This window comes from Solanum lycopersicum, chromosome 6 (assembly GCF_036512215.1).
Source record: "Solanum lycopersicum chromosome 6, SLM_r2.1".
Taxonomy (NCBI): domain Eukaryota; kingdom Viridiplantae; phylum Streptophyta; class Magnoliopsida; order Solanales; family Solanaceae; genus Solanum; species Solanum lycopersicum.
Window position 1 is genome coordinate 39,134,962 of NC_090805.1, and position 25,084 is coordinate 39,160,045.

A 25,084-nucleotide genomic window follows, 5' to 3' on the forward strand; every position below is an offset into this window, starting at 1 on the left:
AATAGCTCTATTTTTTACGTTACACTAATATAGCCCATTTTTGTTTGCAACTGTGCTTATACAACGTTATATACCATTATTGTACATCAACTACTAATATATAAAAGGGAATAAGCACACACGTCGATGTCTAGGTCGACGCGTGTGTTTTTCGTAATTATTTATTAAGTTTGAGGATAATTTAGTCATTTCAGGTTTATCGTGGCTGCTTACAAATTAGGACTCTTATATCATTACACGTGTCACATATATTATTTAAAAAGTAATGTTTAATAATATATTTATAAAATTAATTCATTAACAAAATTGTAAAATTAAAATAAATAAAATAACATATATTGGGCCCGGACTTTTGTACCTAGTAATATACTAAGTGTTGTATAAAAAGGTACATGAAGTGTTTATATAGACTTTTACAATGTTATATAAAATAGGAATTTCATCCTCCACGAAGATAAATGGGAGTGCTATTATCATGAGTTGAAACCCAAGTGAAGTTGCGTGTGAACTATAATATCAAAAGATGAAGAAGGGAGTTGAAGTTTAATATGTAAGAAAGTAAAAAATAATAATTTGACCTTTATAGTCTTAAATTAAAAATTGAAACGAACAATATAATTTATTTTTTAAGAACACACATAATGCTTTTTTATTATTGTTAAAAAAAAATAAAAGCCTCGAATTTGAAGACTTAAAGACCTGAAGTGTTTTCATAGATGAAAACTATCATATCGATGAGTTTTTTCAGAAAGAGACGTTGAAGTGTGTAGTTTGTTTTGTTTCGTTGGTTTATGGTAAGGCTAAGGCATATATCGATGTTTACAAGAAAAATAAATGGGGAAGAAGGAGAATGCATGTAGCGTGTACGTATCTAAATTCATGCATGGGTCTATAATTTTGTCTTTAAGTTTGAGAAAAAAAACAATCAAATGAATGCACACAAAACTGAGGAATGGGCTTACATGCAAAATGCCCATGCCTTGGATATGATGTAAGTTGGAAAATGAGCTTTTTAGCCATATCCAAACATATATAGAACATGCACTACACATGTCTCAACCAAGTTGCTTATCGTGACAAAGTTCAAAAATTACAAAACTAAACTAATAGCTAATATTTAATTCTTATAAACTACGTAATTTTTCAACGAAAGATATGCACGAATGACCCACCAAACGCCTTGGTTTTTCTCTTCTAACAAGATAGAAATTATTCTTGAGTTGAATGAAATTTAAACAGGTCATAATAGATTAAGAAAACAATTGAGTCACATAATTCAACCCAATTTTGTTTGGAATAAAACGGGTTGAATAAAAAAGAATGAAGTAATGAATTATATAACGAGTCAAGACTCGGTCCAACCAATTTACAAAGCTTAATTGCTTTAATTGTTCTTCACATATATTAGTAGCTAATAAATTATTCTTTTATTATAACTTTATCTAACAAATCAAAATATCTTGTCAATTCGAGTTATATAGCTATCTAAGTTTTAATAGATTAAAGATGAATTGGATTTGAATAATGGGGATCCACTATTTTTTTAAAAAAAAAAAAAGTGAACACGAATTTGGATTTGTTTGCTACGAAGGAAAATATTTTTTTTTTGTAAATATTTCTAACTTATTTTCTACTGTTTGGAAAGTAAGTAAAAAAAGGAACTTGGGCGAAAGGAGAGAATACAATAAACATAAAATATCACTTATGAAACTTATTTTCTTTACTTTGCTCTTTAATAAAGTTATTTTCCCCTTAAAAACTATTTTTCCTAAAGAAAACATTCCCCAAAATTTTGTCCAACCAGACATGAAAAAATGTTTTCCCTCCATATCAAACACACTCGAAAGGAAACTAAGTGGATTTAACTCGGTCAAAGATTATAATCAACATATAGAAAAGAAGAGATGATCAGATAGTAAGCATCCTCCACTTACGACCTTAACAATCGAGAAAAAGGTACTAGGGAAGCTCATAATTGTTTAAACAAAAATTTGTTGACATATAGGTATAGTGTACATACATAAATAAAGGGTGCTAAGTGGATTCCCCATGGACACAAGGTAAACACTCAATCTAGAATATCTTTTCTGGTAAGCATTTTAGAAGTATGTTTAGTTTCATCTTATGAAGTATCTTAGTATAACTGTGAATGCATATTCAATATAAGCCTACATTTTAGACCAGCCTTTTGAACATTCTTCACCCAAAATTTTCAATTGGCAATAAATATTCCTGCAAATGCAAATCTAATAGTGCTCCAGAACACTTAGAAATGGAGCTATTCTGGAGTCATTTCTCAACAGTATATACTTTTCAGTTCTAACAACAGATTAGTTAAATATTCTGAGTTGCTAAGCTCAATAACATGTAGAATCGGCAAACCTGGCTCAAATCCTTTAGAGCTGAGGGCTTTTATGAGAGTAGAAAAGACGATATATTTTCTGTACCATTTTGATTTCAAAGATTGTATGTACGTTACATCTGTATGCTGGAATCTTCAGGGGTGGGAAGTGGTCCAAGCAATTTCGTTTGAACATCTAGCATTACGTGGTTGATGAAGCCCTGCCTTATAAACTCCACTCCTATAAGGCACCGTCAACATCAATTACATCATTCTACTTCCCCGTAGCAGAACCCTTTGAAGCTCATCAGCGATACCTGGCAATAGCACTGGTTTACGAATAAGTCCATTCATTCCAATCTGCAGGCATCTTCCAGTAACATTTTCATCAGCAGTCGCAGTTAAACCAACTATCAATGGCCAGTTGTGGCTACCAAACTTCCGAATTCTCATGGTTACTTCGAAGCCATCCAAATCAGGCAGGTGAAGATCCAAAAGGACGATTTGGAATGAGGATACAGCAGGGCTAAGAACACCAATACAGTCACGTCCAGATGAAACTGCAGAAACACTGCATCCCAATTTTTCAAGTAGCTTACTTGTTACCGCTCTATTCACGTCATCATAATCTGCTAACAGAACTTTAACACCTTGGAGGAGTGAGTGTGGATGCGAATGATCAGAAGATTCCCCATATTCAGGAATGCCTATGGCAATTGATGGCCGCAGTTGAAGCCCAAGAACGACAGCCATGCTTTGATCAAAACCTTCTGGATTTGGGATTACCCAGATGTCTCCTTGCATCAACTGTTCATCATATTTGCATACCAGCAAGATGTTAGTGCCTACCCCAAACCACAACTATATGCACTTAAATTATAATCGAAGGGAGAAAAAAGAGAACAAGTACTACGGTACTACCAACTTGTATGAGTGGTTTCAGATTTCATTCCCAAACAAATGGGGATTAAAAGTTCCGCAACAAACAGCTTAAGCAACTTTAGTATCATATTTCTCATTCACAGGGAAAACGACATATTTAATTACATGACAGGCAATCAAGGTCATGAATTGCTTTATCTTCTTTGACATGGAAATTGTAGTAGTTAACGCCATCCAGAAATCACAATTTAAAAGGTCTCATCCAATTGCAGTAGAAATTTAAAAACTAGTCAGGCTTAAATATCATTTTTCTTTTGTAATACTATCATTTTTTCTCTTTTAACCTATAACAGAATGATTTTATCAAAGTTGAGTGTACTATAAACCACAGAAAGAAGGGAATAGAACCAAATGAAACAGTTTTTTGGTTTATAAACTCCAGAATATACATACTCAGATGCTGGTATTAGCAATAGAATACCTGAACCAGCTTTCTGCACACAGTGAAACTCAAGCCTTCATCCATCTCCTTACTGCAGCGTTTTGGCCTGTAATGTGGCAACATGGTCCCCTCTGGCTGAGAATGATTATTGCTTGTTCCAACTTCAAACCTGATATAGGCGTTATCACGAGATGAGTTTGACCTCCTTGTTCTCCATGCTCCACCAATGCCTTCCCTACTTACACTTTCTGGGAGAACCCTAAATGTGAGAAGACCTCCATTGGGGTCCTTCAAAAGATTTCCAACCATATGAAGAATAACTTGAAAAACTCTTCTTTCATCACCGAGAACATGATTTGGCAAAGATTTGTCAACCTCAATGGAAATATTATAACCCCTATAAGCACACAAACACTTGGCAAGACAAGCAGCTTCTTTTATCATGGAATGTAGCTGAAAATATCTCATCTCCAAAGGGAATCTACCGTTGTCCTTTGTTGAAGTATCCATCACATCATCTATTAGGGTTGACACGACATTACTGGTTTTAACCATTGAATCCACAAGAAGCCGCTGCTCATTACCCAATTTCTCATCTTGCAACAAGGAGAGCAGACCCAATATTGAGTGCATGGGTCTTCTCAGACCATGGCTCATAACCATCTGAAATGCATTCCTTGCTTGACTCGCCCTAAGTGCATCCTGCTTTGCTTGTTCCAGAGCTCGGTTTTGCTCTTCCAATGTTTCTCTCATATGCTGAGACTCTTCAAGAATTGCAGCATGGGACAGAGCCACAGCAACCTGATCAGCCACAACCCTGACTATCTCAATTTCCTGGCTGCACCATGATCTACCTTGTTCACTAGGTAGAACCAAAACCAGTATGGCATAACATTCTGGGACAAGTTCAGGAGTTCCACCTTTGAAGTTCGACACTTTAAGCATCGGCATCCTAATTGCAGCCACAGCTCCTGGTTCCCTACTCCCTCCACTACTCGCAACAGCAAGTGGGGAGTCGGCATCAAGTATCTTTACTCCGTCACTCTCCTTAACCTGTATAACATCTGGATCACTTCTCGGGATAGGTAAATTATACGCGCTATTAAAGCTACTGTCTCTCAGCTCATGAATTAGGTTCATCTCAGTTTTATTCTCATTGGGCTTCCAAACAGCACAGTTATGCAAATCCAGCGTCTTTGATAGCTCCACCAGAGTTGTGTAGAGTATTGTATGACGGTCAAGTGACTTTCGAATCTCCTGTGTAAGCATCCGAACATGCCATCCAGCTTCTTTTTGCATCTTTATTAATCCAACTTCTCTACCAAGATCCCAAGTCTTCTTTTTCAGCATAAATTCCCTCACCTTGACTTTAAGCAGCATAGGAAAGAGGGTAATAAGGGTTATAGCCGTGGCGAAGGATACCAGTGCAGTGAGGACTTTAAAAATGGTTAAAGCAAGCATAAGCTGAAACGGGTGTTGGCCATAGTAAGTCCAGAAATTGAGCAAATGAGTCATCCCACACAGAACAATGAATGCAATAAATTGGAAGAGCACCCATTTGAATGGAAAGTTAGAACAACTGACAAAGTAAAGGAGCTCAATTGGGATGGAAAAATACGCAATCGCAATAAAGAGATCACTAATCTTTTGGCACTCTAAGATACTCTCAATGCTCCAAAATCCCTCATCATCACAGTTACATCGCGGGAAACCATTATCAGCAGCCGATAAGGAAACAAAGAAGGACAAAACCAACAAAGCTGATGCTAACGTCCTCAACATTGAGCAAGTCGTCTTCAGCCCATTTACTATATTAAATCATTATTTCAGCACCAACGCTAATCATAAACCTGACAAAATCCAACAAAACCACATATGCATGAAACAAGCAAGTTGTCAATTTCATTTCCAGTTCAACAATTTCTTAGCCAAGAACATGAAAACACCTTTAAATTTAATATAATAGATTAAAAAATGGCATCATGACATCATTACATACAAGAATAGAAACAAATGCATGCACCAACATCCACTTGCAATAATATATAAACATAGAGCACAGTCTCAAAAGACAAAAACTAGTCCAACAAGTTGAAAAAAGAATATTAACTTGCCAAATCAAAAAAAAAAAACTATTTTATTCATCCGGAGTCATAAATCCACTATGCACGTCAACCCATAATCACCAAAATACAAAAAGCAGATCAAGTTAAACCATTAAAATAAACATGAAATTCAAAGTAAAAACCAGAAAAAGAAATTGCAGAGCATAATTACCAGAAGAAAGAATAAATATAGACATCCTCTCTTGGAGAGCAAAACCAATCCAATACTGAGATCTTATGGTTCCCCCACATGCAGATCCCAAGAATAGGCATCATCTTCTTCTTATCCGAAACTCCATTTCCCCTCACATGCATTGGTATCATCAACAAACCCAAATTAACCAAAAACCCAATGCACCCACAACCTGATTAAATAAACCGCCACCACATTGCAACCTGTTTTCAGTTTTTTCCGATCTCCGGCACCAACCCCCACCCCGACCACCACAAAACTAGAGGTGATTAAGGGGCAAATCCGGGTTTTCACTTCATCACTTCCCTTTTTTCAACAACAAAAAAAAAACTCTCAGTATTCTTACTAATGAAACTTCTAATATTCTGAAAAAATTAAAATACGCAAGTGTCTTGTACTAGTATTAGTAGAGAAAAAGAGACTGCCATTACAACCCATATATTTATATATAGAGATATAGAGAGAGAAAGAAGAGGTTTTGTTGTCGCCGTTGTTTGCTGTAGGAAAGAAGAAAATGGAAGCAAAGGAGAAGAATCTAAAGGAGGGGGGGTGGGGGTAGGTGGGGGCCATAGACCTTACATGAAGAGAACTTAGACGCACTTTTGCACAATAAAGTAGTCATTTTTTCCATCTACTAGACTCCATTATTATTATTTTATTTAATTCTTTCAAAATCTATTGCCATCTTTCTCTCTCCATCTCTACATCGATACCGGGGAATAATATATATAGTTTTGACGTATCCACCTAGAGAGAGAGGAATGTAATAGCCCACGTGCCAAATGGACGAAAATGCACGCGCCAACGGTGGCGCGTGTAGAAAATTCATACGAAACAGTATCGCAGACATACTGGTTGGCCGGAGGGGCCAATGGAAACGGGGCAAAAACGGAGGTGAAGCTGAAATTTCGCCGTTTGAGATACAGAGCACCAAAATTTATTTTTATTGTCCAAAAAAATAAAAAATCTCTTAAATTTAACGTGAATTATTAAGTTCATTTTTATATTATTGATTGCTTTGAAAATACCTCCTTAGTTGATTAGATAAATTTATTTATCCTTTCGATTTTACAATATGAGAGAGATGTATTCAATTCTCATTAAATATAATATCAAAGGGGGGGGCGATTGCTTTCTTAATGCCTTCGTGTCCCTCACGTGATCATATCCTACCCTCTGCTCCCTTTCCCTTTCGGGATGAGGAGGCCTATGAGCCGTTAGTGGCTAGAAGAGCTCCGGTTCCTTTCGGAAGCCAGCCAGTCAATTAACAAGTTCCGGGACTTTCACTGCTCATTGGTGAGCGCAAAGGAAGCAAGGCCATGCGCACTAAGGCTCAGAAAGTTACCAACTGACTAAAGACAGAATCCTGAGCGAGCAATAATGTTTTCAACATTGTTCTCCATTTTTTATCAAGAATTTATGTTTCTATCAGAGTTTTAAACGACTTATTATGTCATGTTGAAGATGTATATTTAAATTCAGTCAAAAAAAAAATACTTTTGTAAAATTATCAACAATCCAAAAATAAAAATTACACTAACAATTTATGAAAAATTTAAAGATATTTTAGGTACATTTCTATTTATACTTCCCCATAAGTATTGCACCTAAAATAAACATACCTACTAATGAGTAAAACTTTAATTACAATTAAATGGTACCCACTCGTATTACTCTATTTTCCCCCATTTTGCGCTATTTTCATGCTATATGGGTGGATTCGTTTCGATGAATTTAACTTTTTTGAAAATAATTTGCTTAATTTAATTTTAGGGGTGTTTTTTAAGGAATATAATAAATATTCAATTTATAACAGTTTCACATTTGCAAGATTATGTATTTGAGAATTATAATCTTATCGATAGTAAAGAAAAATCAATATAGTTATAAAAAATTTAATTTTGATTTTTTATAAAATACTTAAAAAAATATAATGGCATAACTTTTTAAGAATAACTGATCAAATCTTCCTATTGAAACCCTTGATTAGAGCTTTGTAACTGCAAGTAAAGAGAGCATTTAATATTTTTGCATTAATTATTTTATATTTTATTTTATAATAAATAAATATAAATTTATTCAAACTTTTTTTAAACTATGTAAAATTATCAAATACCCTATTTGATATGTTAATTTTTATACGAAGCAGCTAAAAGTTACCAAACATATCATTAATTAGGAAAAATGGATCGATAATACCATATCATAAAAATAGTTAATATATATTTTATTACAATAAAAACGATTCATATATTTTTATTATTATAAATATGGCTTATATATATGTCTCTTTTTCATTTAAGGAAAGTGAAAAGAATAACTCTAAATTAACCTTTTTGAAAAAAAAAATCATGTGGAGATGATTATTATAGCAAAGTTTGATTCAACGGCTAATGTATGCTTTAAATATTTGTAATTTTCTATTTACTTATAATTATTTGAGTTTTTTTAATTGTTATTTCAATTTTTTATTTTATCTTTTAGTATAAAAATATGAAAAATAAAAAGACAGAAGTATAGATGTAAAAAGAGAAAAAGAATAAGAAAAAAATAAAAATAAGTTTTATCCAGCTATATTGTAATTTATGTTAAAAGAAAAAAATAAAATTGGGCATCTATGATAACTTTTTACGAAAAATGAGTGAAAAAATAATTTTGACCATCAAAATAAGAAATTCCCAAAATAAATAAATAGATTAAAAGAGATTCACTTCAGTTAGACTGAAACGGTATATTAGAGTCATTTGTGTAATGACAAAACATATATGAGCTTATCTTATAACGAGAGATATATCAATTCTAAATCGTAAAATTGAGGGGCATATCAAGTTCTTTTTCCTATTAGCTAGTTGATAATTTTCTTCCTAATCAGCAATTAAACTATCCTAAAAGATAAAAATCTTAATAGCTTAATTGATTGATTATCTAAATTTTACTTTGTTGATACGAGCTCGATTTCCCTCATTATAATTTTCTCTCCATTTCTCATTTCCCTTTCCCATTTTCTTTTTAAAAAATTGTACAAAATGTATAAGATATATACGTGATTAAGTTTGATTTAATTAATTAATGGACTAATAAATGAATGTCGATTAAAATTTATGGATAATTTTAAAGGCAATTAAATAACGTATCATTTTGATAGAAACGTAAGTATGTGTTAGATTGTATGACATGTATTAGTATATTGATGTGTATAAGTGACACATGTTAGCACACATGATATGTATCGATGTTGATGGTGAGTAAGCAAAGAAACATGCCATACATGCATGAATATTATTTACAAAGAGGAGAAAAGACATAAAAGCACTACTGAAGTTGTTTCGAATTTTAAAAAAATCACTTTAACTTTGCGGACATTCTATTATCCCACAAAAGTATTGAATATCTTTGTAAAAAATCATTTTGATTTATTTTCTCGCCATGTTTGTGAACACATACATGACGCGCGTGAAGGTCCACTTTAATTGTCAAAAATCAATTAAAAAGTGTCACGTTTCAATCATTTTCTTTATTAATTATTTACCTCATCATCTTCCTCAAATTGGTTTACAATTGCCTCAAATGTGTTAAACTTAATTAATGGCAGATCAAATATCATTAACACAAATTTATCTCATCATCTTCCTCAATGATGCTTTAATAATGTGAATTAGAGTTTGAAAAAAATTATTATTGACAAATAGAATCACAAAAAACTATTTATAATAGATGTTTTAACAGAAAATAATTCATTAAATTAACACATCTCAAAAAAATTCAAACTATTAATATCAAGCTCAGATCTCCGTTGATTAATCAAAAGTGAATTGATGAAAATGGCATTACGTGGAGAATTTGATTACGAAGAAAAAGAAGAAAGAAAATGAAGAAAGAGAAAAAAAGGAGGGTTATGAAGAAAAGAAAAGAAGAAAGAGACTAAAGAAAGAGATAAAGAAAGAAGAAGAAAGAGAAAAAAAAAGAAAATGAAGTTGATAAAATAAGAAAAATAAAAATTGATACATGGCAGATTATAATAGGTGCGTGATTGAACTTCTTTTCTTGCAAGTGAGGATAGTTAAAAAATGGGGTATTTACAACACTTTAAAATTGTTTAAGGGGGTAATAGGATGTCCGCAAAGTTAAGGTGTCTTTTTAAAAATTCAAAACAAATTCAGTGGTGATTTTATGTCTTTTCTCTTTACAAGAGTGACAATTGTGTCACATATATGAATGAAATTTGCATGAGTGAGACTTGTCGCACATATATATTGCGCTTGCACAATCATCCTTCTTTTATAGATTGTTTCTGTTAATAAAAAATTACAAGATTACAATTGGAAAAAAATGAAGAAATAAAATCTAGCTTCCAGTTGAAGCGTAAATATCTCGCTTTAAGAAGATTCAAACTGATCACTACAATAAATGTTTTCACAGGTTCAGTGGTCGTCCTCTTCTTTTTTCCCTCCAGGATACAACAACCTAATCACAAAGTTCAACTCAGCAAACTTTGGTCAAAAGTTGAGTCTAAAACTCCACTAAAAACACATCTCTTCAATTAATAAGAACTCTTTTTCTTTTACTAACTTTTATGCATTCTATATTTTCTTGTGTGTACCCCAAAACATACGAAGACCACTACTATTTATAGTTAAGAAAGTCTTCCTAGCAATGAATAGGAAGATGATGGGATAGTTTGTCATGACCAAAGGTAGCCCCTAGGTGTAAGATGACATATAAGACCTAGAGAGGCCCGATACAAGCCACTTACTATTTATCATACAAGATAATATAATAAAATAATTTAAAAGACATTTCGAGTAAAGTGAAAGTCTAAATATCATCTCAAAATACATCTAGTACATATGATTAATCAGGACGCAATCTGTACATCAAGTCTGAAAACTAAAAGTAAAAACAAAAGGGAAATCAAAGCTCGGTCCTCGGGTGATGAGAGTCACCAATCTTCAATCTTCTAAATGAGATCACTAGCCACGAAAGTGTGAATCTATCTGAGGAAATATAGGCAAGAGTATGTGTTAGTACAAATATGTATCAAATATGATAGTTATGCATAATACATTTAAAATCATGCTTAAAAGGAGATATCTTCATGGAATGCTATGACCAAGCCAAAACATGATATATAAAGAGGTTTAGAAAACATAAGTCATAAAACATGGTTAATGCAAATAAACATCATCTTAAAGACATGTGACGTACTCCTTTAAGTAACCTTGATGCATTAATGTGGGACAATTACCTTTCACCGACATGTAAGACCATGGGAGCTACTAACATGGAATCTGGTATCTCCCACATCGATAAGGGGTCTTCTACTTGTCAAGATAAGACGTGAACTTTCTAGCTTACATAGATCACTTGTTATTGTGATCCATCTAGACAATTCTATGTTGGTACATAATTTATGGAACATGGGTAATTACCACTTATCCACTCAGTGTTAAGCATAACTCTCACGGATTATCTATTATTCTTATTCATATTTTCTTTAAGGACTTGAATAATCGTCTCTAGTTCTTACATCATGTTGACATGGGTAATCACCTCTCGTTTTCATTAGAGGTCATGGGCATTCACTGTTTGCCTCATTCTTAGGATGACTCCTTGTCTTTGATTCGTTGTAGGTGAAAAGACCTTTCAACCTTAGAATCTTTTATGCAAGAAGACCTTTCACCTTCATGCATGAAGTAGTAATGTAAGCACCCCTTTCACAACAATTAACCACAATAACAACATATATGCTTTAACCACATTATATCTCTCCTCAATTTCATAAAACATGCATAATTTCATAATTCAACTTTTATGAGGTTGTTTATTTTTATGTTTTTCTTTTCTTTTAAGACACATTTATGTACGTAATGTTGAAATTTGAAATAAGAGTACATTGAGTTTCTTTCAAATTTAGAACTCATGTTATATTTTCATTTGTTTTAGTAATACTGATATGATATTTCACATTACAAGTCTTTTTTTTTATATTAGAATTGATAGATTATCTTTTTGTTAAATATTTTTATAATTTATGATATTATATTTATAGTATTAACTTTTTGTAAACGTGTATGTTTATAGAAATTTTGTACTTTTTATTTTCTATTATAAATTTAATTAATACATACTAATTTAAAATACATAACTCAATTATTTTTTACAATATTTGTTGAGAACCTATGTTTGGAGTTTGTTGATTAATATATTTTCAAAAGATAAAATATATCTAAAATATTTTATTTCCTATCATCTATACAGTCTTATTTGTTTAATATAAACTTTTAGTCTTATGTAAATAATTTTCATTCTTATAGCTTAACACGACCTTAGGATTGCACTTGTGCAACTAAATAGTACTTCACTTTTTTCTAAAATAGAGTTTCATTTTTGTTTATCATTTTTGACATATAAACAAATATCATATTTACACTCAGCATTAAAAACCTTTCCTTCAAATTATTTTACAAGAATTTGTGAGTTGGAAGCGCATTTTTAAAATAAATTTTTTAGAAAAGTGCTTGTAAAAGAACAATTTGTGTTTGACAAATTCATTTTAAAAGTGTTTTTGATAAGCAATTTGTGTTTGACTAATTTTTCTTAAAAATATTTTTAGGGTTAAACTACGAAAAAGGACAAATATCAATGTGTTTTCATATTAAGATTATTATTTTATAGACTATTTTAAATATGTAATACATAAATTTAATTACATTTTAAATTTAATTATTTAAAATATACACATTCAATTTTTCTATACTATTATACATAGATAAATATTGTTGAAAAATAAAGAAAAGATAAACTTTTTTGTTATTTGTTACCTATCTTTTTGGATTCAATCTTAGCGATTGTCCTTTTTTCTTTTCTTTTTTTAATTATAATACTCTATAAAAAAATTAAAAAAAAAGAGGAATTAAATAAAAAAAAAGCCTTCCTTATCATCAATCTATTTGCTCGCGACAAAGATGCAGTGCTAGTATATTTGAGACTTTTAATTAATTGGTTAGTTATAAATAGTTTGATAAATACCTATATCAATAATCATTTTCTTAATGGAGGTACCAAATTAAATATGACAAGTAACAGCGAATAAAAAAAATATACTCATAATCATATATACAAACAAACAGATTAACGTAATTACCAGATCCTATGTTTTTTAAACAAAATGTGATGCACATGGTGAAATGGATTATTTACCCTTTAATAGTTATTTCAAGCATACATTTTTATGGATTATTTACCCTCTCAACTCTAAATCATCACACATTATTTGATTTTTGAAGTAGAAATTTCAATTTATTTATTTTATCATGCATGCACAAGAAAATGAGGATGGAATATTTCACACGTATTCATTTATAAGTGAGTGAATTGATGGAAAATTCAAAAGATGATCTTTTTAATTTAAAATAAATATAGATTATAAATTTATTAATATGTATAAATATAATTTAACATGAATTCATTAATCGATCTTATAACTAAGGATCATCAATCTTAATTAAGTTCACATAATTTACAAGTCTCAAAAGTATTACTTTATGTATCTCATTTTATATGATACTTTTTAACTTAAAACGATATTTAATAAAAAGAAAGTTTTTAAAATTTATGATCTAAAACAATTCTTAGATATTTGTGTAGCTAAAAGAAAAAAAATTAAAATCAAATTATTTCTAATATAATAAAGTGACTTTTTTAGCATAATTTTGTTAACATTCTAATTTTTAAATTAAAGGAAACTCCGTTGTTAAATAAGGTTATATATTTTTACATTTCTTTTTCTTTTAAGACACATTTATGTACGTTATGTTGAAATTTGAAATAAGAGTACATTGAATTTCTTTCAAATTTAGAACTTATGTTATATTTTCATTTGTTTTAGTAATACTAATGTGATATTTCACATTACAAGTATTTTTTTTTAGACTTGATAGATTATCTTTTTGTCAAATATTTTTATAATATATGACATTATATTTATAGTATTAACTTTTTGTAAACGTGTATGTTTATAGAAATTTTGTACTTTTTATTTTCTATTATAAATTTAATTAATACATACTAATTTAAAATACATAACTCAATTATTTTTTACAATATTTGTTGAGAGCCTATGTTTGGAGTTTGTTGATTAATATATTTTCAAAAGATAAAATATATCTAAAATATTTTATTTACTATCATGTACAGTCTCTTATTTGTTTGATGTAAACTTTTAGTCTTATGTAAATAATTTTTATTCTTATAGCTTAATACGACCTTATGATCGCAATTGTGCAACTAAATAGTACTCCATTTGTTCACTTTTATTTGTTACTTTTTCCTAAAATAGAGTTTTATTTATTTATTTGTTATTTTTGACATATCAAAAAGAAAAAACTTTTTAATGTTTACACTCAGTATTAAAAACTTTTTCTTCAAATCATTTTACAAGACTTAGTGAATCTGTAATTTTGAAAGCGCGTTTTTGAAATAAATTTTTCAGAAAAGTGCTTGTAAAAAAATAATTTGTGTTTGACAAATTCATTTTAGAAGTGTTTTTGATAAGCAATTTGTGTTTGATTAATTTTCTTTAAAAAGTATTTTTGAGAGTTAAACTACGAAAAAGGACAAATATCAATGTGTTTTCATATTAAGATTATTATTATATAGAAAGAAACTATTTTAAATATCTAATACATAAATTTACTTACATTTTTAATTTAATTATTTAAAATGTACACATTCAATTTTTCTATCAATATTGTACATAGATAAATATTGTTGAAAAATAAAGAAAATATGAATCTTTTAGTTATTTGTTACCTATTTTTTTGGATTCAATCTTAGCGATTGTCCTTTTTTCTTTTTGTTATAATACTCTATAGAAATTCTTTTAAAATAAAAGACGAATTAAATAAAAAAGCTTTCCTCATCATTAATATATTTGCTCGCGGCAATTGTGATCTCTTAAGAGAACCGATAACTATATCAAAAATGTAGTGCTAGTACATTTGAGACTTCTAATTAATTGATTAGTTATAAATAGTTTGATAAATATCTATATCAATAATCATTTTCTTAATAGAGGTACCAAAATAAAATATGATAATTAACAACAAATAGAAAAAATATACTCATAATCATATATACAAACAAACATATTAACGTAATTATCAGATCCTACGTTTTTTAAACAAAATGTGATGCACATGGTGAAATGGATTATTTACCCTTTAATAGTTATTTCAAGCATACATTTTTATGGATTATTTACCCTCTCAACTCTAAATCATCACACATTATTTAATTTTTGAATTGACTATTCACATGGGGAGTAAAACTAGAAATTTCAATTTATTTATTTTATCATGCATGCAGAAAAAAATGAGGATGGAATATTTCACACGTATTCATTTATAAGTGATAGTGAATTGATGAAAAATTCAAAAGATGATCTTTTTAATTTAAAATAAATATAGATTATAAATTTATTAATATGTATAAATATATATTTAACATGAATTCATTAATCGATCTTATAACTAAGGATCATCAATCATAATTAAGTTCACGTAATTTATAAGTCTCAAAAGTATTACTTTATGTATCTCATTTTATATGATACTTTTTAAACTTAAAACGACAGTTAATAAAAAGGAAGTTTTTAAAATTTATGATCTAAAACAATTCTTAGATATTTGTGTAGCTAAAAGAAAAAAAAATTAAAATTAAATTGTTTCTAATATAATAAAGTGACTTTTCTGAATAAAAAGTTTTTTTTTAAAATGATGTCATATAACACTTTTTTTTTATTAAAAAAAAGAGCATGGGAGAATCACAACCAACTAAAGATGTATGGGACTTCATTAATTTTTTAAACACAATGTATAAGTTAGTTATAACTTATGATATAACTAATCAGAAAGAGAAATTATAATTACACAGCAAATTAAGTTGAACATATATAATATATGCAAGATAATTATGTACATTTGCTGTTTTTTTTATTATTAATTTGTGAGATTAATATGAATATGTTACTATAGTTATAGTTATACGAAATACTTTGCTTAAAAATATTCTAAAATGATTGCATTTCTAAAATGTAAAATTTTTATTTAAATTATTGTAATCGGGAGTTTCAAATTTTTTTCATTACAGTTTTAAAAAAATTAGAACTTTTAAAAGGAAGTACGAAAAACTGATTACATCATCATCGTTGCGGAGATTTTTATTTAAAGCAAAGTACATATCACTACCCAAAGAAATGTTTTAATGAAGTGTCATTAGCCTAATATATACTCTCTTCATTTAAAAAAAGATAACATAGTTTGATTTAGAACGAAGCTTAAGAAAAAAAAGACTTTTTAATCTAATGATTATAAATTAAAGTTATGTCAAATGTATCAAAGTGTCTTTTAATCTTGTGGTGTTAAACATGTCACATGAAAAGTTAAAATCAAATGTTGCAAAAAAAAAGAAAGAACTCATTTTTTCTTAAACAAACTAAAAAAAATATAAAGATAATCTTTTTTAAACGAAATGAATAATATTTTATCAGTCCAATATGTATAATTTCAGTTAATATAGAATATACACGACAACTTAGTAATATATATATATATATATATGGTTTCTATTGCGGTTACTTTTTTACTATTAGAAATTTTGAACAAAGTAATACTAAAATCATTCTTTATGGAGTATATTTAATTTTTTACAATTTTGTATTATTTTTGTTATTACAAGTATTGGGAGTACTTTATTTTACCTTTTCTGTTATTTCTATTTTAGGTTTAGATGACAAATGGTCCACTTATCCCCATGTGTCAAAAGCTAATGGAATCCACACGCCTTTGTTCGTTGTGATTATTTCATACTATTTTAATTATTTTTTAATAATTGATATTTTTATATTTTTTAGTCAAACGATAAAAGTTTTGATTAATATTTTATAGCATATTTTTTTTATCAAATTGATATGTAAAAGTTTGTAATTTATAATATTTTTTTATTAATTTTTAAATATTTAATTATTATTTAAAATATTGAATTAATATTATTTAATTTAATTTTAAAAAAAATAATTAAATTGACTTTTAAAAAACGTAACATGACAATTAAAAATGAATAGAGAGAGTAATAAATTTTTTTCAATAATTTGATCATATCACAATTTATGGGATATTTTCAACCAAAAATTAACTTCATATAAATTTGAAACGTTATTGATATTTGTGTAAATTTTGTAATTATTTTAACGAATAAATCGACAAGCGATGAAGAACTATACTTAAAATGGACATTTTAGTGGCCCATCATATCAAATTTTCGAGAAAGAAAAATGAGGCGATTTACAAAAAATTTAAATTATTTATAACCCATTTTAAATTAAAACATTATATTATATTTCCAAAATTCAATTTGAACATAATATGATAATTTACGGTTACATAAATATTGAATCCGTACGCATCATGATTATTCCGTCACTAAGTAACGATATAAATATGAGGTAAGGTTCATGCACTTAGAAAATTGTGGGAAAACGTCTCTTTCATAACTCATAAGTCAATTATTTTGGCTATAATATATACTTTCCTCCGTCTTTAATTATTTATTTATTTTTAATTATTTATTAATTTTGATAAATTAAAAAAAATATTTTTTTATTTATTATATTCTCAATTAAATAAAAAATTATATTGAAAAATATAAAAAAATTTATTCACTTCATAATTAATATAGATAAAATAATAAATTTATTATATCATTAATTATTTTCAAAATAAATATATCAATTCAAAAATGGACAACTAAAAAGAAACGGAGAAAATCTTATAATGTTAGAGACAAAGCAAGGACACAACACAACAATTGTTTGTTCTTTGATGTTGAAAGCGTTAGTTAATCAATCAGGTGGAATTTACAAAATCTATGGGCTTAAGTAATATTACATTAAATGAATCTGTTTACTACTTTCAAGGAATTAAGCCAAAATTGACTTTTTATTTAACTTCTACTTTCTTCGATAATTTTTAATTTATTCTGTTAAATGATGTTTAATATTAAGTCTTGAAAAATAATTTAAAGAAAGAGTATTTAATATTGAAGATAAACATGAAAAAGTATAATTTTTTTTTATATATTAAAAAATAATAAATAAAAATGAACAAAGAGAAAGGTGAGTAATTTGAATTTGTCTTTCTTCTTTTGTATACCATTAATTAATTAACACACTTAAAAAATGAGAAAGGTGGTGACATCACCCTTTATGTTAGATAAAAAATGGAAAAGGGTCTGATATGCCCCTCAATTTTGTTATTTGGAGCTGATATATCTATCGTTATGAAAGCGGCTCATATATGCCCTTATCGTTATATTTATGACTCACATTTACCCCTTCCATTAGAAAATGAGCTCACATTTATCCTTCATTTAATGGAAGTTAAAAAATTAATTTAAATTTATACCTTTTACTTTTAATTTTTTTAAAAAAATATTTAGGGTTATATACAATTTTTCTATCAAAGTTCAAGGTATATTTTAAATTTTATCATACATAAATTATTTTTTGACTTCTTTATTATAATTATTTGAGTTACTTATTCTTATATTATTTTTTTTCTTTCATTCCTTAGTTTAAAGAAAATAAATTTAAACTAATTTTATTTGCCTATATTGTAATTTGATTTTTTGTATTTGAAGAAAAAAATTGTTCATTTACAATAAGTTTTTTAAGAATATTAGTTAAATATAAATAAATTTGAGTATCAAAATAATAATTCTAAATTAATCATTGAAACAAAAAAAAATCAAAAAATCAATAATATGTTTAACGAGGTTTAAATTTACTCATATGGGATTATATTTTTTAGAAAAGAATAATAAAAAATTAGACTAAAATTAACTTTTTATTCATTTTCGTTAGAGGAAAAGGGTATATGTGAGTCATTTATTTATAAGTAGAGGGATATATATGAGTCACTTTCATAACAAAGAATATATCAACTTTAAATGATAAAGTTGAGGGGCATATCAGACCCTTTTCCCTCGATAAAAAAATTGGTAAATCATATTATTATGAGAATTCTGCTTTTTCATTTTTGTTTTCTTAAAGGATAAAAAGAAGATAGGAGATGAAAGGAACTTATCATCATGATATTGTATTTTGAAACAAAAATTGAAAGTGATTGACCTTTCATCTTATCACAAGCAAACTTTGATACGACTAGCAAAACTCGACGATAAAATATATATTAGTTTTGTTATATAAAAGTTAATCATATTGTACTATTTTTTTAACCATAAATCGACCAGATATAAGTAAAACTTTATATAGTACTATAACTTAAGTTCTTCAACATATAGTTTTTCTAAATGAATCATTTTTTCTATGACATGACAAAATTATGGAAAAATTGAGGAAGAATTTTCAAAAAAGTTGATGAGTTGTTTTAATATTAGTGGACTAAAGACTAAAGATAGTGTGTTGCAAATTCAATGGCCTGAAATACAATTACACAAATTTTTTTTTGTAGACATATGACATTATTAGGGCATAAAAATAAAGTCAAGATTCATAAAAGACCCTTCCCTTTTTCTTTTTTTTTACAAAAATAATTTTAAAGTCATGTATTCCATTACATGTATATATGAAGTTTTTAACAGACGTTTGGTGTTATGGGTCCCTAATAATTGCACATAAGGGCCATTCCCACAACATGTTATTTTGGAACACTCCATGTGTCACTGGACTTATTGGTTTTGTCTTAAAAAAATTACCTCCTTACGTTTATCTATTGGCTCTAAAAAGAACTTGATCGTTATTTTCTAGAATAAAAATATACGAGGCACTTCTCTATGTTACAAACCGTGCTTACTCTACTTATTATGAAGTCATTTTTATGAAGCTACTCTTTAATCATTATACTTAATATTTCAGAGTTTCACGGAGTAAATCAATGTATAAAAAAAAACAAAAATGATATGTCTTTTTTTGGTTTTGATCTATGTGAATGTATTTAATATTTAAGTTGAGTACAAAATTTTAGAATGAATTTTTTTTTTTACTTGTTTTAATAAGAAAAATTACTTTCATTGTTGGGTAGTTAAGACTTGATCCAACACCTTGTATAAATTAATAAAATTGAATTAAAATCTAGATAGAAAGCACATGTATGCACAAGGTGTAAAATGCCTAACTCTTCCAAATATTTAAGACACAGGCCCATTGTGATACATCCACTTATCCAAGAAAAAATTAGGTCTTGTTAAATGTTTAACTACACAAAGATTACAACCAAAACCCTCTTAACATTAGATGAGGGTGGGACTCTAATGTCCACCATTTTACAAAAAGTTCATTTGTGGTTTTAAATAGAGGTAAGACATATTATCCCTCTTCAACTATGACACTTTTCTTTTTAGAATAAAAAGATAGATAACTTTGCGGGATGCTAATACTTCTTTGTATAGTTTCAAAATAATATAAAAATAGCCTTTTTTCGTTCAACCTCAGTTATTAATAAAAAGCGAAGAATTGAACCAACCAAAGTTGTTTGTTAAAGGCTTGAAAGTAGGGGTGTGCAAAAATCGAACCGACGAATAAATCGAACTGATAAAATGTTATTGGGTTATTGGATTTTTAATGGGTTTAGAAAAAATAATTTTTGGGTTATTGGGTCGGTTTCGGTTTATCCTATTGGGTTATTGGGTAAACCGATAACCCAATAAGACGATATTCATTTACTACTTTACCCTTCCTCAATATTAAATATACATAATTTAATACATAAACAGATTCAGTATTAGCTTTTCAGGCTATGTGATTTTTTGGTTAGGAAATTGGTGAGAACTTTGTTGATTATCTGGTGGATCAAACAACTGTTCAAGATTGTCTCGTTGAAAATATTTTATTTTAGTTTTAATTTTAGTTCGTAATTGTAGGCGATAGCTTTTGCAAGTTTGTGAATATTAGTAATTTGATCAGCATTCAAAGTTTTCTATTATGTTTTGGCGGTAAGTTGGTAACATGTAATTATAACATACGTACTATTATATATTATTTGATTGACATTTTCTTATTGGGTTAACCGAAACCAAACCGATAACATTAAAAACCGATAAATCGATAAAAAAATTCTTATTGATTTGTTATTGGGTTAGCATATTTTAAAATCGACAAACCGAATCGATTATATGTAAAACCAAACCGAACCGACCGCTGCACACCCCTACTTGAAAGTAGTATTTGCCTTTATTGACCAAGTACAAAATGTTTTTTTTTCTTTCTGAAAAGGCCTAATTATGTTACTAGCATGTGTTACAACGATGGTCCTAATAGTCGCCTAACAACCTCCAATGGTCATGCAAAGTGGCCATACTAATAGTTTTCTAAAAGTTGATGGGACAAGTTGTTTTGACATCGCCATTTAATATGTATTTATCAACTTTTAGAAAAAATGTTAACAATTACATACGAGTGAAATTTATATTATTAGAAGTTGTCTCGAAATAATAACTACATGTAATGGCAGAGGCAAAAATTTCAATAAGGAAGTTCAATATTCGTAAAAATAGACATACGAAGTAGTCAAAGGAGATTTCACATCTACTATATATATACATAAAATATTATTTTAACCATGTATAAATAATATAATTTTCCGTCGAAGGGAGTTCTTGTACCAAGGTGGCTCTGCCCCTGACTACACGTAAAAAAAAAGATAAAAATTAGAACGGAATAAGTTATGTGATAGGCGTCAAAATTGAATATCGACGCACTTTATCCTAATTTGAATTGTAACAACATTAACATATTTGGGCCCTCTTTATGTTCAACTATAAGCAAAACTTCATATTGCGAGGGCTTTACTAACTTTGACCATAAATTCCAATTCATGGTTGCTAAAATCTATACATCACTTGCATTATATTATGTACCACTTGAGTGTAACATTTCAATCCCACAAAAACTTTTCCTTCTTTCACTTTTCAAGTGCTTATCCCATTAGATCCGAGATTTAAATTTTTTGATTCTTTGTAGTAGCTATATGCGATAATAATTAGGTTTATAAAGAATATTCAAAAAAATTCTTTATACGAGCGGTCAAATGCGCAGCTTTTTTATACTTCTTGGGGCTCGTTGATGAAATATGAGTCTGGAATTAAAAGGGCAACAAAATTTTTTGAAAATTTCAAAAGGACAATTAAATATTTTTCAAAATCAAAAGACAATAAATTTTAATGACGTTTAAATCAGGGTTTCGACTGCGAGGAGCGCAAAAATCCATATGCCTTACAAGGTTATGACAACTTTTAGCTAGCCTTACAAGGCGCATCTACCCAACCCCATACAAAAATTAAATATTTTTTTGAAAATATTTTGAATTTTAAAAAATTTTATTTTTATGCCACATCCCCCCATCCCCGCCCCACCTTCGCAGCCTGTTTAATTATTTTTTTTTGAAAAAAATCTTCCTTGATCAAATCTCAAGAAAATAAGTTTAAAATACACTTGTTTTCTAAGAAAATATTTTTTCCAAAAATATTTTTCATAAAAATTTTATACTTACCAAACGCACCCATAGTTTATTTTCAACTGTTCCATATAAGGTCATTTGATTGCATGATTTACGTTTCAATGAATTAATTTTTCAATTTTTGTCCTAAAAATTGAATTTATGCTTAGCAGGGCATACGTTCTTTTAAGTATGTGAGTACAATTTGTGAAAATTGTGGTGTAAAGATATAAACTTATGTCTGGTAAAAAAAAAATTATGAAAATGCATCAAAACTGTCATCATGAGAAAAAATACTTTAATTTAAGTGCGTGAATACTACATTATGCAATCCTACAATAGTATACATCTACAAAAATTAAAGTGTATTTTTGAGTTTTGATGGTCACAGGTTGAGATTACTGAAAAGTGAGCATATGTGAAATAAAATTATTGAGTACTATTAGTATTTTATCTGGTACAATTTATATAATTTACCTATAACTTTTCTAAGTATTAGTGATATATAATTAATACATGACAAATCATGATATATTTTAATAATAAATGCATTAGCATAAAATTCTAGGACCTCTATCACGGGAGATGCTAGGAATGGGGAAAATTAGAGAATGACTAAATTTTGTAGGGCTGGTTTGAAAGGATAATCTGGTATTAGTTTTGATATAATTGGGTGTAATTACACTGTCTGTCTAGTTTGGTTGGACAGATAATTACTTGGTCAACAGGTAATTGGTGTAATTGGCAGGAATAATTACACTCTCCAATTCATAGCCAGAGGCTGTGAACTATTGATAATTACTTGGTGTAATTACTAACTGATTAAATTTTAATTTCTATTTTTATTTTTTTTGTTTTAATTTTTTTACTTTTATTATTTTAAGTTCTTTTTTTTATTATTTAACAATTTCTTAAAGTTTATTTTTTATTTTATATTATTATATTTTATTTTCTTTCTATTTTTAACCTTACCTTATGTGATTTTATGTAATTTTTCGTATTATCTATTTCTTTATGCCAAGCTTATTTTTTTTCTAATTTTCAATGTTAAGTAAGGTTATAGACTTACATTTTTTAAAAAAAATAAATAATATTTATGTATGCTATGTTGAAATTTGCAAGAGTATTATATTAAATTTTTGTTTTGAATTTATAACTTATGTTATATTTTCAGTTTTATTTGTTTTTGTAATATTGAATTCATATTGCATGTCATTTTTTATTAGACTTGATAGATTATCAAACATGCATTTAACATGTTAATTGGAAACTTAATACTTTTATTTTTTATGATCAATTCGATTAAAAAATATATTAAATTGAATATAAGTCAATTACTTTTTCATAATAATAGTTAAGAAAATATGTTTATTAATTAATATTCCAAAAATAATATATATATATATATATTAAATATTTAATTTAATATCATTTATGTAGTTTCTTATTTGTCTAGTATAACTTTTAAATAATTAATTTTTATTTTTAAAATTTTGATATAATATTATGATTGCAATCATGCATCCAAACAAAAACATATGTAATTATATTGTTGCATCCAAATAGGTCATGTGTAACTACAGTTTAATTAAACTATGGGAGCCAAACATGTTAGTATAATTACTAGACAATGTAGTTACTAAATTGGTAATTACTATCCTAATAATTACATCAATTCCAGTCACTTCCAAAAGAATATCCTTTTCTTTTGATTTTGATGCCTAATATCCTTCCTAGATCATCTGTGGACGTTCTTTTGTGCTTGATCTTACCACATGTTATGACATGATTTGTCATTTATTTTAGGGAAAATACGTAAATAAATAAATTTATATTATTTAATTATTCATCATAACTATACTTTGCTATAATTATCACTCGCGACTAACATTATACATTAATTACGTAGGCTGACTTTGAGTTTGTATAATTAGTCATGTTTGTATCTGTATAATTCGCCATGATATACAAATAAATATGTATAATATACAATTTTAGCCTATATACATATACAATTCACCTCTCTCCCACTCTCTGCCCTCTCTCGCTCTCCTCTCTCCTCCCTCTCTCAATCTCGCTCGCCTCTCTCCTCCCTCTTCCAATCTCGCTTGCCATTTATACAAATGTAATGTATAATATATAGTTATATACAATTATATATATATACAATTCACCTCTCTCCCATACTATGCCCTCTCTCGCTCGCCTCTCTCCTCTCTCTCCCAGTCTCGCTCGCCTCTCTCCTCCCTCTCCCAATCTCTCTTGCCATATAAACAATTACATATGTATAATATACAATAATTCAAACTATAGATATGAAGAGTAACTAATTATTTTTAAGTGGCTATATGCGAAAGTTTTCCTTTATTATAAGTATTTTTTTGGCTTAAGTCATCTCTAGCCACTTAAAGTTGTCCACATATTTCATTAATACACCTTATCTTAAGCTTTGTTCCAATTGAATACCTTTTTTAGTTTAAAAGAATACCGATTGAACATATTTGATAATCAATTAAAAACAAAGATAGTGTGTTATACACTCACGGCTAACGTGACATAATAGTTAATCAAAAAGAGACATATGACACTGGGCCCATAAAAAACAGCTAA

General features: G+C 28.3%; 1 protein-coding gene across 1 annotated transcript; it reads right to left on the reverse strand.

The window, feature by feature from the left end:
* Positions 1-2,186: 2,186 nt before the first annotated feature.
* On the reverse strand, positions 2,187-6,442 carry ETR4 (ethylene receptor ETR4). The gene is made up of 3 exons (NM_001247276.2): positions 5,943-6,442; positions 3,705-5,515; positions 2,187-3,148 (listed from the first exon to the last, which is right to left on the reverse strand). Exons 2-3 carry the CDS (start codon positions 5,445-5,447, stop codon positions 2,606-2,608), a joined length of 2,286 nt encoding a protein of 761 aa, NP_001234205.1. The 5' UTR covers positions 5,448-5,515; positions 5,943-6,442; the 3' UTR covers positions 2,187-2,605.
* Positions 6,443-25,084: the final 18,642 nt, after the last annotated feature.

Excerpts from the sequence above, each read along its gene's own strand:
- ETR4 (NM_001247276.2), bottom strand. The coding sequence starts at position 5,447 with ATGTTGAGGACGTTAGCATCAGCTTTGTTGGTTTTGTCCTTCTTTGTT. Across the intron at positions 3,149-3,704 it reads TGTGCAGAAAGCTGGTTCAG|TTGATGCAAGGAGACATCTG; the intron begins GTATTCTATTGC and ends TATGATGAACAG.